This window comes from Bos grunniens, chromosome 1 (assembly GCF_055505025.1).
Source record: "Bos grunniens cultivar Pamir isolate PY7600 chromosome 1, Bosgru_T2T1.0, whole genome shotgun sequence".
NCBI lineage: Eukaryota > Metazoa > Chordata > Mammalia > Artiodactyla > Bovidae > Bos > Bos grunniens.
The window spans coordinates 131,264,288-131,282,738 of record NC_141165.1 but is presented as its reverse complement, the minus strand read 5'-3'; the positions used below and the strand labels follow the sequence as shown (position 1 = coordinate 131,282,738).

Here is an 18,451-nt window from a genome sequence, read left to right as displayed (position 1 = left end):
CTGTTACGTGTCCATTATAAAAGTTCTGTAATCTCTATCAAATTGTCAAGTTTCTTATTTTTCTGGTTAAATGGTGAACATACCTATTGTAGATTTTAAATTCAAATACTGAATTTAAGAATTCATAATGGAATTTTATTTCTGTAGAAAGTTATCTTAAAAACAAACTCTAGACAATATGTGATGTTACTTGGTGGTACAAATTTCTCTCTTTGAATCTAAATATCTTGCTCATTGGAAGGAGTGTATATTTCATGGAAAGTAACATTTAGTATCATTCTTTTTCATGAAATAAATAATATCAACATTTCTTCTAATCAAATAAATTTGCTACTTTTTAAAAATTTTAGGTGCCTTTTAACATGCATCACTTACAAAAGCTTAACTACTAGTGTATGATATGTATTCAATAACAAAATATTAAGAAATAGTGAGTTATTAAATCAAACCAAATCAAATAAAAAATTATTTCCAATGTGATATAGACATTAGATGACAATGAATGATCTATTTAAATAACTAAATGGATCATCTAAATATTATTCTACTAAGAAGATCTGCTAGTGGATTTACTCTTATTGATACACAGATATTCATGTATAATATACTTTCAATTCCTCCTGTTCTACTAGAATATTTTTTCTCGTCTTTAATTTTGTCAGCTAATTATGTCCTTTGAAGCCCAGTGAAATGTGTTAGAACCAACCAAGATATCAGTACTCAAATAATAGCCCCCATACCATAATCAAGTTGATATTTGCTACCAAAATGAAAATAAAAGTTAACTTGATGGCACGGTGTACAAATTATTAGTGAGTATAGTCAGTAAATTACCTCCATGTAATTTTTATGAACATAGTAGAAGATCAGAAGACAACACACTCAAGATTGATTTAAACAAAAAATAAAAGAGGTTAGGAATAATATTATTAAAAATGAATGAGAATAATTTTCACAAGTATCAGAAACATGTAAAGGAAGATGTGTCCATTTATTGAAGAACTCAAGTCACTAAGCGATAAGAAAATGTATTTTTAAAACTATTTTTAAAGTTTCCTATTATTTTTAAAGTGAAAGTGTTTCAAAATAAGCTGAAGTCTCTTTAATAAGAGACTTTTAATAAGACTTTAATAAGCTCTTTAATAAGCTGAAGTCCAAAAGGAAACTTAATTTTTAAGAACACATATCTCTATATTCTAGCTTCACTGTAAATAGAAAATTCTGGTTTATAAAAAGGTATAGAGAGTAGGACTTGATAGCAAAAGTGATCACATGTTACAGTTTTCAAAGAATTAAAATATACTGAATTACATCCAACATAACATCTATGCTAAAGAGACTTTCACATAGTTTGATGAATCTTTAATTGATAGATATATGATAGATAAAACATAAAGAAGCCAAGAATATACTTCAGATTCCTAGTGCTTTCAGAGAAATTGCACTGACATCATTATCTTTGTTTTAAATGTGTGCAAATCTATTTTAAAATATAAGTACAATTATCTGAATAAGAAAAGTTAAAACTAACTGAATAAACTTGAGAAAAAACTAGTTTTTTTTTAATGTGGCTGAATTGAAAATAAAGGAAATAAATTGGAAAATGGAAATAAATTGGGAATAAATTTTCATGATTAAACAATTACTATTCTATATACCACCTGGTGTACCAAAACTAGGCAGGAAAAATCTGAGAATTAAAATTCTGTTTTACCGTTGAAATATTCAGGTCACTCAGAGATGTCTCAGTTCTCTTAAAGCAACAGCTATGTGACTAAATCATTTGTTGCTTTTTCTTATCTACATGGCATTTCACCTGTGCTGACTGAAATATTAGAACAAGGTCATACCTGACTCCCCTCTCTCCTCCAGAAGATAGCTGGTTGGGGATTTCCTGTTGCCTCACACTGGAAAGTGACCGTTCGTCCCAAGGCAACCACCTGGTCACGGGGTTTCACAACAAAATGTGGAGGTTCTGAAGGAGATGAAACAGATTACCCTGAATCAAAAGCATGCAGTCACTGTCCTAATTGAGACAATCTGCTGATATTCCAAGTGCTGCCATTAATTTATATCACTTGTTACATACTATCTAGATATACATAATGCATCAATTTTCACCCTTAATTCAATTGAAGCTAAATTGTTAACTGCATATTTATAGAGTAGAATCTGGGTAGTTTTGTAAAGACATTTTTTTTTAATTACTTGATCTTCTAAGATGGACTTCAATGTTAAAAAGACTTCTTGAGCTACAATTTGACCCTTTACATTCAACATACACTCGACATTTGAATGAACAAACATTTCTCCTCATTTAGAGCTGCTTAAAGGTGTATGGACATTAATCTTACACACAAGAACCTCCTGATGTAGGCAGGTCCTAAAATTACTTTAACTGAAAAGCTCCTGAAAGGCTACTATGGAAAGTATAACCATTTAAAATCTTCAGTCCAATTACTTGAATGGAAATGAATTTAAAGTACTGGTGGAGTCAAATGCCTCTTTCATTTACATAGGCAAGGGCATGTTCAAACAGAATATATATGGAAATGAGGGCAAATTGGAAACATCTGCTCATCCTGACATTATAAATACTGCCAGCTTTGTCCAAACTGTTTGATTTATACAGCCTTAAATGGCCACTTCATCCAGCAGTAAATAGAGTGTCAGAAAATTGTGTCAGTTACACTGAGAGCAGTGGCAGCTGAAAACATTAGGTGTGCTGATGGAGTCACTGGCTTAAAAAAAAAAAAAGTTTGTTTTGGGCTGTGCTTTATGCTTGGAAAAAAATGTGCACTGAATCTAAGTCTTTCTACCTACTGTTTACACTTTTCAAATTCATTTCTTATCAGTTGTCTAAAATGCTTAATTATTCTCATTTCTTGTTTCAGTTCAAATTGAAGTGAATGTTTCAAATCAGAAACATTTACAGTTTATACAGCATAATCCACTTTTTAAGACTGTTCCATTATTTCTAAACTTTTCCTTAAAAATACGCTTATGTCGGTCACTTAGGATAAGCTCTTAAAGTGAATATGAACCAAAAGTATACCCAGATTATGTTCACATACCAGTCTGCTCACAAGAATATGACTTCTTTGTTAATGAAGGTGAGGATTCGAAATGGTACTGTTTTCTCTTGCTAAATATTTTTTGGTCAATTGCATCTGGGACATCTATACAAGTATTTATAATATCTAAAATATAAAGTTTATAAAATTTACAAAATATAAACTTTCTACATTTGTGTGTATACAGGTGTGTAAAGTGAAATATAAAACCTCTTTTAAAAAGAAAATGCATATGTAAAACAGCTTGCATGGTCACCAAACTGAAGAAAGCAATTATATTTCCTAACTTTTAGATGAGTGCGCTTTCTCCTATACTCCCCTTTTATTTTTAATTGAGGTTTAGTAGAAATTATACCATTTGACTAGAAAATTACAGGAGACCTGAAAAATCAGGGCAAATGCCTTCAAATATCCTATAACTTACATGGAAGAAAATACAACGTTAGGAGAATAAGTTTAGCTCAATTTGGTAATACTGAAGTTCTAGCTTATAATTTTTTTAAAAAACTCTGATTGTAATTGAGTGGTTTACTCATGACTTTGGTAAACACCATCATTATCCAGGTATAATAACAGGCGTGTGCATCATGGCCTGGGGATTTTCCTCCACACACATCCATACAGGAGCATTTGATTCCTTAGTAAAGGGTTAGAATAATTGACATAGAAATTAGACCGGAAATTGAAAGGACTAAGACTGGATAATAAGCTAAATCCAGAAAAGAGTTTGGTTTGTTTCAATGAAAGAAAACCAAATGATTAATTAAATGAATGGGAGAATATGACTTTCCAATATATGCAGGGAATTTGAGTAGGAAAATATAAATGTTCAAATCACTCAGACAAGTAAAAACTTCGGGTGGTCTCTTTTCTAAATCCCAGCAGCATGTCTAATAACATGTGCCAGAATCCATGTTTCTTTTATAAAATGCCAGCTCGCCTGAAACCTCAAAGACGTGGGAACAAGGAATACAAACCCTTACACTAACTGCATTTATCCTGCAGCAACCCTTCCACACAGGGCATTTGCCTGGAAATGAATATACTATATCTTATAGGCATATTCTTCAGCCAAGAACAACAATGACACCAGCTAGAAGGCATGTCTCAGACAAAATCCTTTTCTACATGTATGTTAGATATTAGATGTAGACATATCTTAAGAAAAAATTTAAATGGATTAAATATGCCTCTATCTATCTTCTATCATCATTACCTATATTTAGATTGAGAAAGTAGATTACCATGTGCATCGAATTGATGTTTATAATAAAATGCTGGGATATTTTTCAAAGGCTACAAAATTTAAATTCACTATAAAAATAGATAAACATGTTATTAATGTCACATATGTGCAGTGTTGGAAATAAAATTAGAAAAGCAAAGAAAAAAAGAAAATCTACTGATAATGCAGCCATACATATTGGACTGTGTAGTTCTAAAATATTCTCCTACAATATCACCTAAATGACTATTTAACGGTATAAATATTAAGTTACCTTAATTACTTAACTAATCAATTGTCTTTAAATCTAGATTCTAATTTCCACTATTAAACACACTGGTGAAGTTAACATTCTTTTCAATTTTATTCAAGTTGATTTCAACTGAAACTCTCCTCCCAAACCTCACAAACACTGAGTTTTAACAACCTTGCCAAACTTAGAATCTCCTAATTGGCACTTTTATATTAGTGAGATTAAACATTTATTTTCACATTACTTTGTAATTAATATCTCATTTATTGTGGATATTGTGTTCCTGTGCTTAGTTTTTTGATTTCTAGGGACTAATGATAGACTAGTTTTATCCATTTCTCAGAAACATTTTTTATATATATATATATATATTTCCATTTATTAAAGTTTTTTCTAATGTAGTTGGGCATATTTGTTGTTCAGTCAATATAATTATATAATAGAGATCACATAATACCTAATAAATTATATTATATAAATGTTTACTTCACTTTCATCCTTCACTTTTGCTTTCATTAAATTTGAATCCAACTATAGTTTTGCACATATGGAAAGCTTTTTTTCCCAAACAGTTTATTATTGCATTACCATTATTGAACAATTCATCTTCCTATCTGTGTTAGTATGAAATGACATCTTTAGAATATTTGTATAGATTTTTAATTTAAAACATAGATTTTTCTTAGGGTCAAAATTATTACATGGAACACCATACAGAAATATCCAAAGATGGTGCTCTAGCATCCTGAAAGTGTGTGACTGGACGCCTTCCCCAAAATATTGATTAGTGAAAGTATTCAAAAAATTTTATTTACATGACAACAGATCTTTATTATAGCAAATTTTGATACATTTTAAACACATCACGTGGTTATTTCTTACATATGAAACGAATCTGACACATAGAAATAAAAATGAGTGCAAATAGCCTTAAGTGCAAGGTTATTCACTTATAGGACTTTCAATGACTATTACTGAACAACAGTTAACCTCAGACAGATATGGATGAATTCATAAACATATTTTAGATCTCCCAAACACAAATTCTCCTCTGGGCACCTATTTTGTTCATTGTTTACCTCATGAGATATAAACTGAAATGTTACTTAAGCAAAAGATAAAATCCTACTTCTTGTTTTATCACTCATTTAAAAAAGAGGAAAAAAATAAAAGGATGCAGATCACACATCATTTAATAAGATAAAATTAGCAACCCCATTACCTTTCACTCTTTGTCACAGTTACCCATACTTCCTGCAGACTTTATTCTGTGCAGTCTGTCTTTGTGGCCAATGACAAGTGAAACATGGAGGCTGATTGGTTGAAGGACATGGAAGGGTATGGATGGAAAAGGGCAAGAGAAGTTCCAGTCACAATGACACGATGATTAGAAGATGGCCAATAAAATGTCAACTTACCAGACCCAACTAAAACAAAACAAAAAAGAAAACATGGAATAAATAAAAATAAAGAAACTGAAAATGAAACAGAAAAAGTAGTAAGATTTGACTTAACCAATGATCTTTTCTTTTAAATAAAAAGAACACATTAATATTTGGATACATGGCTCATACTATCCATGAATGAATTATATTTGCTAGCATTTCTATATCATCATGAATCATTTAAGAAAAATAGAAATGAATCTTAAAATATCTACTTTTATTAAATGGCAGAGCTACAATGAATAATAGCTATAAAAGTATAAAACACTTTTCAATGACTTTACATTGTGCTACCAGATGACAGGATCAGATAACTATAAATGTAATGGGTTTAAAAGAAAAAAATACTATAAATCTTTACTGCTAATGCCACATAAGAGTAGAAATCAAACATCTTAATCAAAGATAAAGTGTTAAATCCTATAACTCCACCATCAAATTAATTTTTAAATGGTTCATGCTGCCAATGATATTCTATTAAACCCATTCTTCTCATACTTGAATAAGCATTAGAATCACCCTTAGATCTGGTTAATATACAGGTTATGATTATATAGGTCAGGACTATGACAAGGGATTCTGCAGAACCCAGGTGTTGCTGGTCATGACCATCGGCTGAGTAGTGTCATTAATAAAAAGTGTTACATTTGTATCCTTGCATATTTTTCGATGAGAAAACAGGAAAAAACATAAACACATTATGAAAACAGAAAACTTAATAACACTAGTAAAGTTAGAGTCACATTACCTGTTTTCAGGGCTGAAACACTGAATATTTTAACATAGGAAGCTTGAGTAATACATATTTAAAATACTGGAAAGCAATTGTTTTGCTCATTTAGAAACAAAGGTAATTACTGTCAAATGCAGAGCCTTTTCATAATAGCCCAGTAGATACCCACAATACATTTTACTCAAATAAATAATGCCCATGTCTTCAGCAAGTCACAATTAATTAGACTTGATTGCATTTCTGTGCCTTTGATAAATGAACTATTCTAAGCACTGCTACTGTGAAATGGTAGTTTTAAAAAAGAAGTGTTCTCCTGTTCTCTCTATTGTTACCACATCTGCAAAGTTGAAAGGTAATTCAGAAATACACTTTTAACTCACACGTTCTCTTTAGTGTGAGTGAAATAGATTGTTTTTATTTTTTACGCTAAAGTAAAATCTCTAATTTTTCATTCATGCAGGCAAGAAAAGTTTAAAAAAATCTCATTTACTCAGGCATAATGTTTATCATAGCATCAAACACGCCATCCAGATTTAAAAACACACACAGAGAAGATGGGGCTTGTTTAAATTCTCAAAAGCTTCAAGATGCTGTCTTTTAAATGACAGAAAGAAATATTCAGAAACTACAAGAAAGGAAACCTGATAACTACAGCAACATAACTTAGCTTTGAGAAAACACAAAGTCATAAAATTATCTTTTGGGTAATCTCTGAAAATAAATTTGATTAGACTAATACAGTTAAAATCAAGCCTTTTTGAAAGTCAGGATTTCAGAGAATGATTCATCAATAAGTTTCTAGTCATGTATTTTCAGTAATTTAAAATTCCTTAAACAGTTTCAAAAATATTTAACATGTTAGAAACCAAAAAAATCACTGGGAATTAGTTCATTTAAAATTTTAAAAGGCACTTTTCCCTTGCTTGTAGGCTTTACCAGCTGAACTGCAGTTGAATCTTTTAATTAAAATCCAGTGTGTTTAAGAATGTCCGGCTAGTGTGCTTGCATATAACATCAATGGAAATTGATAACTGTAAAATATTTCAAAGTCTGTTAAGGACCTTAAAACTTATCTAAGACAACATCTAACACAGAAGCTCCTAAAACATCAGAGGTTTTTGAGAGGACTCTATCTTGAATGATCTTTTAAGCTTTTAACAACCATGACTATCAGGAAGTGAGTCGTCTTATCTAAATGAAAACCTGCCGGACACAATTTCATTTGTTCTAGTTTCAGCAAACAAATAAATGCCATTTAGATCCTCCACATAAAATCCTTTTACTCATTGAGAATAAATGACAGAAATGTCTTTAAATCTTTAAGTTTTTCACTGATTGCCCCTTTCTTCATATTTCTCGCAGTCAGGATGGAGGATATTTTTTTTCCCCTATACAGAAAGCAGAGACCTTCTACACAACAGGCAGTGCCCATTATTGTTGAGTTAGATTAGTTCAGAAAGAATCAGAAAAAAATGGGTCTTTTGGATCCTGTTCATTCATTATCCTCTAATGCCCCTGGTTTATGAGCAACTTGTTTCCCACCCTCTACAGAACTCTTCTCAACTTCTTTTTCTGCTTTAAAGGCTGGGAGCACCTCTATCCCAATCCCTTTCCTCTTAAGAAAGAGGAAAAGCCTGTCTCTGTATCTCTAATAAAACAATAAAAGGTTAGCTCTGGAAGTAACCTTAGAATTTATCAGTCTAAGAAATTAAATTGTTAAAAATAACTTCTTCAAGGTTACAGATGCCTAACTGAAGACAGTCTTCCAGGTTTCTTGACTAAATCCAAGTCTGTAAAAATTCTTCTACTAGTTAATCAGTTTGGGGAGAATGATATGCAATAGGACAAATAATCTATTTCATTTTACATAAACTGTTTAACCTAAAATCCTTACTACCTATGCATGAAAGCAATTTTAAAGTATTCCTTATGATATTAAAATTCTTTAAAGAATATTCAGCTATAGTTTGAAAAAGACATGGGAAAGTAACAGGTGAGAAGAAAAGAGACTTAAAGCCTTGTAAAAAGTTCACCTTTGGGGGGAAAAAAAAGTAATCATTTCTTAAGGGTAAATCAACTTTAAATCAATTCTTATCTTGAAGTGACATTTTATGTCAATAGGCATTGAAAAAATAATACACTTTTGAAGATGAGGACAAATAATATTTTGACAAAAATACTCAGGGTAAATGTGCCAAATAGGAAGTTAAAATAACTTTACAAAATAAATACATATTTTTAAGAGGAAAAAACCTTACTAATTTTTGTCTTTTAACGTTTCAACATTGTGCAGATTATAATCCATCTTCAGGAACAGATTGAAATTTCTTTACATTGTACGGAGTTTGGAAAGGGGTGAAGGATTGGAGAATTTGCCCTAAATCCGAGTTTGTATATGAAACATAGTGTTTTCACCTAGATTTTATTTTCTTGAGGTTGGGTGCAGGAGGAAGAGGAGTTAAGCAAAATCTAAAATACACACACATACACACACACACACACACACATTTATATAATATAATTATAAAATTCTGGTACCCTTTTGATTCAAAAGGAGAAATGGGATAGCACTCTAAAATATTTGGAGATATACAAATTACATACTTGAGTAACAGTTTTTAGAAAATGAACTGTTTAAAATGGTATAGGGAATTTAGCCTTTCTCTCTCCCATTCTCCCATGCCCTCCTCCCCTACACACAAATACATATACACATGATAATAGAGTAAAAGATTTTCTTCCTCTTTTGAATGGGTCACCAAAAAACTCCAGATTATTTAATTAGTCTGAACTCTTCTGTATTCTAAGAATGTACACTATTCAGACAATAATCTTTTGGTATAAATAAGAGAAGAAGCTAAGAGCGAAGACACAAAAATGAAGGAAGCAAAGAATGAAGCAAGGGAGGTGGGGAGGAAAGGAGAAATAAAAGACTCATTTCTTCTATCTGCTTGTCATATTCAGGAGACATGAGCCAGAAAGATGATAAATGTTTGAAAAAATTACACAGAAGCCAGAGGAAGAGGCCTTTTTTTGGTCTGAGAAAACAAGTCAGCTGGACAGATACTTAAGACATCTTCAGATTATGTCTAATAAATACAGGGACCAGCCAATCTTTATAACTACTTAGGCCAGAAGAGAAGAAGATAATGGGCCTAAATAATAGCATGGATACTTAGGAAAAGTAGAGAAAAGAAGCAGTTAACAGTAAAGGTCACTGAACCATGAATTGGTTGCCAACTGTGATGTCTCTAGAGGTCTTTAAATATGGGATTTATTTCCATTTGGCCACAACAGCTTAGCAATATAACCCTGTCTGGTAAAGAAATAGAGTAGTTGACTCTTAAAGTGCTTTCTACACTGTGATTTTAAGACTATGGAAATTCAGAGGTAAAGCAGGACAATAGATATACCCCTCTGCCTCCAATATGTTTCCTTTAATTATGTACATACAAATGGATACCCTACTAGAAAATGTCCTGGGAAATATTCTTTTTAGTTAACATTACCTAAAGTTGCTGAGGTACTTTAAACACATATCTCATAATATAAATCCAGTTGATATCAGAAAATTGCAAGAAATTAAAATATTTGCAAGTTTAGCACAAAGGTAAAGTTACAATTTGGATATTTTCATATTGAAATCTTTATTTTTGAAGCATAATGGCAAAAATTTTGAATTTGTACTTATGAATTAGATAAAGTATCCAGATTCTTCATTGTCAGCAATGGGTCATACAATTATTTTCATTATTAGTAGCTAAACAGTAGTGAATCCCTAAAATGATGTGATTTTTCTCATTCTCATACATTGTGCTTTTTGAACAGCAAGGTTCAATGAACAAATATTACAGACTGGAATTGTAAATATCACATTCCAGAAGAATATGAATAAAGTAGTGAGTTATAAGATTTTTTTGAGAAGAAATACATTTGAATAAAATAGAAGAACACTCAAATATTTAAGCACTGAAGCTATCTGCAGTTGAATTGACAAAACCCAGTCACTGTTACACCAGAGAAATTATATGCATAGATACTCATGAATGATATTATCTCTAACAATTAAAAACTCTCAAGATATGTTAATATGAGATATGATTTCTTTTTAGGGAAAAGACTGAGTTTAACATAAAAGCCTGTCATTATGTCTTTCAAGTCTTCAGGCATACAAAATAGAGTGACTAAGAAGGACATTTTTAGAATATATTTAATTGGTACATAAAATACCATGAACTTTTCCCCTCCACTTAACTATCTCACTTTATTCTTTAGGACAGTAGCTCCAGAAACAATTCTGATTGTCACAGCTGAAGTGGGGGTGCTTTGGGCGTCTACAAGGCAGAGGTCAGAGATGCTGATAAATATTCTATAACACACAAGAAAGCTTCCCATAACAAAGCATGATCCAACCCAAAATGCCAATAGAACCATGACTGAAAACTTTGCTATCCGCACAAAATATTTTGCACTATGCCTGATACACAAAATACCTTGCACTATGCCAGAAAAAGTTAATAAACTCCTTATTCCCTTCTATTTCTAAAAATGTCCCCACTGTACCCCAAAACAGTTATTAAATGGTGAAACTTGTTATTTGCCTGCTAAAGAGTCTGAAACTGAAATGCAGGTATCCAGCAATCTATGACGATGTGTATGCCACCTGACATAGGATCTCAGGATCGTTTTTTGGTGGTATCGGTATCAGTTCAGTCGCTCAGTCGCTTCCGACTCTTTGCGACCCCTGGACCGCAGCACGCCAGGCCTCCCTGTCCATCACCAACTCCCAGAGTTTACCCAAGCTCATGTCTATTAAGTTGGTGATGCATCCAGCCATTTCATCCTCTGTCATCCCCTTCTCCTCCTGCCTTCAATCTTTCCCAGCATCAAGGTCTTTTCAAATGAGGGAGTTCTTCGCATCAGGTGGTCAAAGTATTGGAGTTTCAGTTTCAACATCAGTCCTTCCAATGAACACTCAGGACTGCTGGCTTCCTTTAGGATGGACTGGTTGGATCTCCTTGCAATTTTGGTGGTAACAGTCCCTAAATCAATTTAGAAAGCCAGAAACCTAGATCTTTCTTTTTTTCTTCCTTGAGATGTACAATTCATTACCAAATTCCATAGCTTTTACTTCATAACTATTTCTCCATTCCATCCACCTCTTTCTAACTCTATTACCACCACCTTGGGCAAGTTATGCAACAGCAATCACCGGAAATAATGCCTTGCTTTTTTCCCATTCCAACCTCACAAAGCAACCAGAATGCTTAAAAACTAAACTAATCTTATTATAGCACATTTAGCGCAAAAGCCTTCAATAGGGTCTCATTGCTCTTAGAGCAAAATCCCTAACATGGCCTTGCTAAGTAATTCTTTGGTGTTTTCTCATATTCCTTCCCTCCCCCACCTTTCTTACTTAGCTATGTAGGTCTTCTTCTCATTCTTGAGTGACCTTTGCTCCTTATTACTTCTGGTCCTGTTTATGCTATACCCTGAGATCCTCCTATTTTAAATTCCTACTCATCTCAGCCCTTAGCTAAAACAAACAAACAAAAAAATATTTCTTCAAGGAGCTACCTTAAATTTGATACTAAATCTTATCAGAATGCTATGTTCTCACAGAGACCTAAACTTTTCTTCTAGAGCATTTAACTATAGTCTTAAACTATAAATTTGTAATTATTCTATAGATGTCTATTTCTTAAAATAGTCTGTAAGTTCTATGAGGGCAAGTATTTAATTATTTTGTTTTCCATCATTTCTCTAAAACTTATCGAGTTGAGGACACTATTTACATTGCATTCAAATATCTGTTGAAAGAGTGAACAAATGACAATAATGTCCCCAGTTGAAGGCACTTTCTTCCACCCATACCTTTAAAAATCCACTTTTTAAATTCTGCTGATACTATAGATATTTGTGTATATCTCTCTTTATCAATAAGCTCCATAAAAGCAGGCTTACTATCTATGCACTCACTGTGTCTTGTGTATTGTTTTATACACAGAAGGTGCTCTGAAATTTGTTTAGTTGAAAATCTGGGACCCTTATCTTCAAATAGCATAAGTCATGGAGGGTCAGCATTAAAGTACTTGATGGCATAATAATAAAACTACTCAACTGACAGTTAAATAACTTTGGATCAGATTCTCTGCAAAATTAATCAGATATATCCTGCATAAATCACATAACCTTTTACGTCTCAATTTAATGAAGATCCATCAACGTTAGGTAACTATGTGTCAGATCATACACTAGAAACCTTCCCAGCAACTCCGTACAAGAGTTCAATATGCCAATTTTGTAGAGGGAGAAATATGAAGGTTAAGTAATTTTCTTAAAATCATGTATCAGGTAAGACACGGAAGATTGGCACTCAGGTCTGTCCAGCTCTTTTAATTCTTGCTGTTTTTGGAATACTGCATGACTTGTTTGTTTAAATTTAAAAAAAATGTTAAACCTTCATTTCAGTTGCTCAGTCGTATCTGACTCTGCGACCCCAAGGACTGCAGCACGCCAGGCTTCACTGTCCATCAACAAATCCCAGAGCTTGCTCAAACACATGTCCATCAAGTTGGATGGTGATGGTTGGTGCCATCCAACCATCTCATCCTCTGTCATCCCCTTCTCCTCCTTATTAAACCTTATTCTAATGTAAATTTGGTTCTAAAATCTTTTGGCTCCATGACATAAACAAAATAACTTTCAATGAAAAATTATTTACAAGGCAGCCACTGAATGAGAGAAAACATGTGCAAATTATATTTCTGATAAGGGGTTATTATCCAAGAAACTCATACAACTCGATAGCAAAAAAAACAAATAATCTGATTTGAAAAATGAGTAGAGAATCTGACTAGACATTTTTCCAAGAAGACATATAGATGGCCAACAGTGACATGAAAAGATGCTCAACATCACTAACCCTGAAGGAAATGCAAATCAGAAGCACAATAGGATATCACCTCACATATATTAGAATAGCTATAATTAAAAAGACAAGAGGGACTTCTCTGTGGCTAAGAGTATACACTCCCAATGCAGGGGGCCTGGTTTCAATCCTTCGTTAGGAAACTAGATTCTACATGCTGCAACTAAGAGTTCACAGGCCTCAACTAAAGATTCTGCATACTGCAACTAAGACTCCATGCAGCCATATAAATAAGTGAATATTAAATAAACAAACAAAAAACAAGAAATAGGAATGTTGACAAGGATGTGGAGAAAATAGTATACTTTGTGTATTAGTGAGAATGTAAATGCGTGAGGCCACTATGGAAAACAATATAGAGGGTCCTCAAAAAATTAAAAATAAAACTTCCATATGATCCAGCAGTTCCACTCTTGGGTATTCATGCAAAGCAAACAAAAACACTAATTTATATATATATATATATATATATATATATATATATACACACACACACACACACACACACACACACACACACCCCCTATGTTCATTGCAGAATTATTTACAATAATCAAGACTTAGAAAAAATCTAAATGTCCATTACTGGATGAACGGATAAAGAAATATAAACTGATTAGCTAAATAAATACATACATACACAATGGAATACTATAAAGCCACAAAAAGGATATCCTGTAATCTGAGATGACATGGATGGACCCTGAAGGTATTATGCTAATTGAAATAAGTCAGGCAGAGGAAGAAAAATACTATATGACCTCACTCATATGTGGAATTTAAAACAAAAAATAAAACAAAACAAGTTTATAGATACAGAGAACAGATTGATGATTGCCTAAGTTGAGGGTGAGGGGGACGTGGAATGGATGAAAGAGGTCAAAAGTTACAAATTCCAAGTTATAGTAAATAAATAAATTTTATAATGGAAGATATAATGTACAATAGAGGGAATATATTTACTAATATACTACTGCATTCTTGAAAGTTGCTAAGAGAGTAAATCTTAGAAGTTCTCATCACCAGGAGAAAATTTCTAACTATATATGGTGATGGATAACTAGACATATTGTGCTGATCACTTTGCAATGTATATAAATATAGAATCATTATATTGTACACCTAAAACTAATTATACCTTAACAGAAAAGACATTATTTAAATGAATATTCTTTATATTAATATATGAAATTAACATGCATACATAATTATTCTGTGTCACATATGGGCATGTTTAACACACATAAAAAGGTTTTGGGGGAGGAAATGACTCATGTTATATTCTATTTTCTCATTAAAAAAGAACAATGTCCAAACAGCCAATTCCATCTCTGCAAAATGATGTGATGTAACCTTTTAAGATAACTACTGTGAAGGTCAAATGTATGCAACCAAGTATCAAATGTATATGTTCAGTTTGCTATACATTATAAAAACAACTCTGACCTCAGTTCTTTCTTAAGTAAAAAAGAGACCTCATCCTTGTCTAGTATTCAATATCTCAACAATCCAGTACAGAAATTATGTAACTTATCATTATTTCCAATAAGCCTAAATCAGGTCAAATTTACTTATTATCAATTATATTTATTCATTTAGTATTTATTCATTGGGGGGAATAAAAAGCCTAAGTAAAAACACAAGTGAAAGTGAAGTCGCTCAGTCGTGTCTGACTCTTAGCGACCCCATGGACTGCAGCCTACCAGGCTCTTCTGTCTATGGGATTTTCCAGGCGATAGTACTGGAGTGGATTGCCATTTCCTTCTCCAGGGGATCTTCCCGACCCAGGGATTGAACCCGGGTCTCCCGCATTGTAGACAGGCGCTTTACTGTCTGAGCCACCCACCCCTCAATCTCTTTACTAATGATCTAAAAAGAACACTGTTTGAAATGGCTCTTCTGTCATCCACAACATCAACTTTTTAAAAGTACCTTTTTTTTTTATATAATCATAAGTATTTTAATTTTATTTTATTTTTAAACTTTACATAATTGTATTAGTTTTGCCAAATATCAAGATGAATCCGCCACAGGCATACATGTGTTCCCCATCCTGAACTCTCCTCCCTCCTCCCTCCCCACACCATCCCTCTGGGTCATCCCAGTGCACCAGCCCCAAGCATCCAGCATCATGCATCGAACCTGGACTGGCAACTCGTTTCTTACATGATATCTACATGTTTCAATGTCACTCTCCCAAATCTTCCCACCCTCTCCCTCTCCCACAGAGTCCATAAGACTGTTCTATACATCAGTGTCTCTTTTGCTGTCCCGTACACCAGGTTATTGTTACCATCTTTCTAAATTCCATATATATGCGTTAGTATACTGTATTTATGTTTTTCCTTCTGGCTTACTTCACTCTCTATAATAGGCTCCAGTTTCATCCACCTCATTAGAACTGATTCAAATGTATTCTTTTTAATGGCTGAGTAATACTCCATTGTGTATATGTACCACAGCTTTCTTATCCATTCATCTGCTGATGGACATCTAGGTTGCTTCCATGTCCTGGCTATTATAAACAGTGCTGCGATGAACATTGGGGTACACGTGTCTCTTTCCCTTCTGGTTTAAAATGCCATATCTATCAGTTTTAATTGTGCAGTGCTCTAAATTTTCTCCTAATAACACTGACCCACAAAATAAATGCCCTACAGCTAAAGCTAACTTTAACAACCATTGAAATATTTTCTTACTCTCATAATTTTGCTATAAAGCAATTACTCAGCTACATTTTGTCTTATACTTATTTTAGTATTTTCCATAGGTGTGTTTATACTGGCACATTATTTATCAAGTAGAAAGTATAACAGTTTAAAGGCAATTAAAATGCTCATGGTGTTTTAATCAGTTTTGCAAACTTTATGTAAGATATTAATAGGTAGTAATTTTTAATTAATACAAAATCTTTTAAAAAATGAAATAAAAAGAAGCATATTGCATTTTAAATTGTTGAAATAAGGCTCAGAGGACACCAGTTGCTGTATAATGTAACTATTCTAGTGATGACCCTAATGTTTGGAATATATAGAAATGATTTGTGAATCTGTAAGGATGAATACTGTTCAGCATCATTATTCATTCTGTGTATACCTATAAAATATTTAAAATGATAGCAAGCAAATAATAAAATTTGATACATATAGATGCATTGATAAGCCATAATTTTTAATTATCTTGCATATTTAATTTATCCAGGTTTATCACAAGAAAAGGCTGTCCTTAATGTCAAACAGTCTAAAATCATTCTCTTTATGATTATTCTCTCTTAAACAATGAGTTACCTCAATCATTTATGTCCTAGTAATTCTGGATAAAACAGAATAAATATATCAATGTAAATTAACTTAGGATTTTTTTACACTATTCACAAAATCGCAACATAATTTCACATCTTAAAGTTATGTAAGATTGTTGGTAATGAATTTAATGTTTTAAAATGAGCTACCCATAAATGACTAGAGCAAGAGATTAATCTACTTTTTCAAATTTCATTCTCAGGCTGAGTAATGCAGATGCTTCAGATTCACACAACTCAGTTACATCTTTCCAGGTTGCTTTCATTATTTCAGAATGTAGGTTTCTAAAGATGGTTACGAAGTCATCCATCTATATAAGTGAGCAATGAGAAAGATGTATCCACTGTTATGTAGATGAATAAATTCCAGTAAAGCTCATAACACAATGGAAGATCCATGATGTGCTGTTTACTAGTGTGGTGCTGTGTCCGTATTTGTCACAGAATCACATTATGTACCAATTATTTCTTGTACCTGACTGCTCTACTTATTTCTTCAAATACTTGCTTGGCAAAAAAAAAAAAAAAAAGTAAGATAGTGTTTCAAGTTCTCTATAGGAAGGTTATGTGGAGAATTGCTTTTTCTTTTGAATAATTTTCAAGATTTATATCAATTTGTGTGAAATAACTGAAAGCAACCCAAAACCTTCATGAGTAAATCAAAGAAATCTAAGGGAATGTCACATCTTCAGCAGTCATTAGAGTCAAAATGGCTATCTCTGAAAGGCTATAAGAACACAAGAAGCTCTTTACTTTATCCTTTCTACCAAAAAAAAAAAATAAAGGAAAAGAATCATAGGCCATAATGCTACTGAGTCTCAATCAAATCAAATACCATTTAAAAAAAAAAAAAAAAAAAAACAGCAGGAGTGGAGCTCAGCATCCTATTTATGCCACCGGATCAGAACAGTTAGGAGAGGGGAAGCCATTCTCACAAATCATTCTCCTGTTAAATTTTGTAGTGGGACTTCATTAAACCTCTTGGCTCTTAGCACTCCACTTTCAGCCTGTTCACAAAGAGCTCAGCTGGCAATACTGACTCTTTAAAAGTCTTCAATCACACATTGTCTTTGGGGGTTTTCTTCGTATAACCACAAATCATTTCTTTCTCATTAGCTCCTCAAATCTTCAGTTAAATTTTCTTAAAACATTATTTTTAACTACAAAGCAACCAACAGCAACAACACAAAAAGCCACAACAAATCCCATAAGGGGGGTATTCTGAATAAGTATTGAGTTCAACATTAAGAGTAGCAATACATATAATAGGAGGTGGTAAATATATATATATATATATACACACATACATATAAAACACTCTGTGTGTGTGTGTGTGTGTGTGTGTGTATCCCATTCCCTGAAGCCCTGAAGTGCTGTTTACTCTAGTACCACTGACTTTACCGGGCCTTTGTGGCTTACTGCCACGTGTTATGAAGAATCATTCCCCAAAGAACCAGCCTGCCATCTCTTGTCAGAGCGTGGCAAACAT

The 18,451-nt window shown here is 32.8% G+C and overlaps 1 protein-coding gene across 11 annotated transcripts in view; it reads right to left on the bottom strand.

Moving 5' to 3' along the window:
* Window positions 1-18,451, bottom strand: part of ROBO1 (roundabout guidance receptor 1) — a 1,296,447-nt gene that overhangs the window by 83,145 nt on the left and 1,194,851 nt on the right. For all 11 annotated transcript variants that reach the window (XM_086411285.1, XM_086411320.1, XM_086411293.1 and 8 more), the window contains one exon: window positions 1,851-1,975. In XM_086411285.1, coding sequence (XP_086267411.1) covers window positions 1,851-1,975 — 125 coding nt within the window. The remainder of the gene's footprint in view (window positions 1-1,850; window positions 1,976-18,451) is intronic.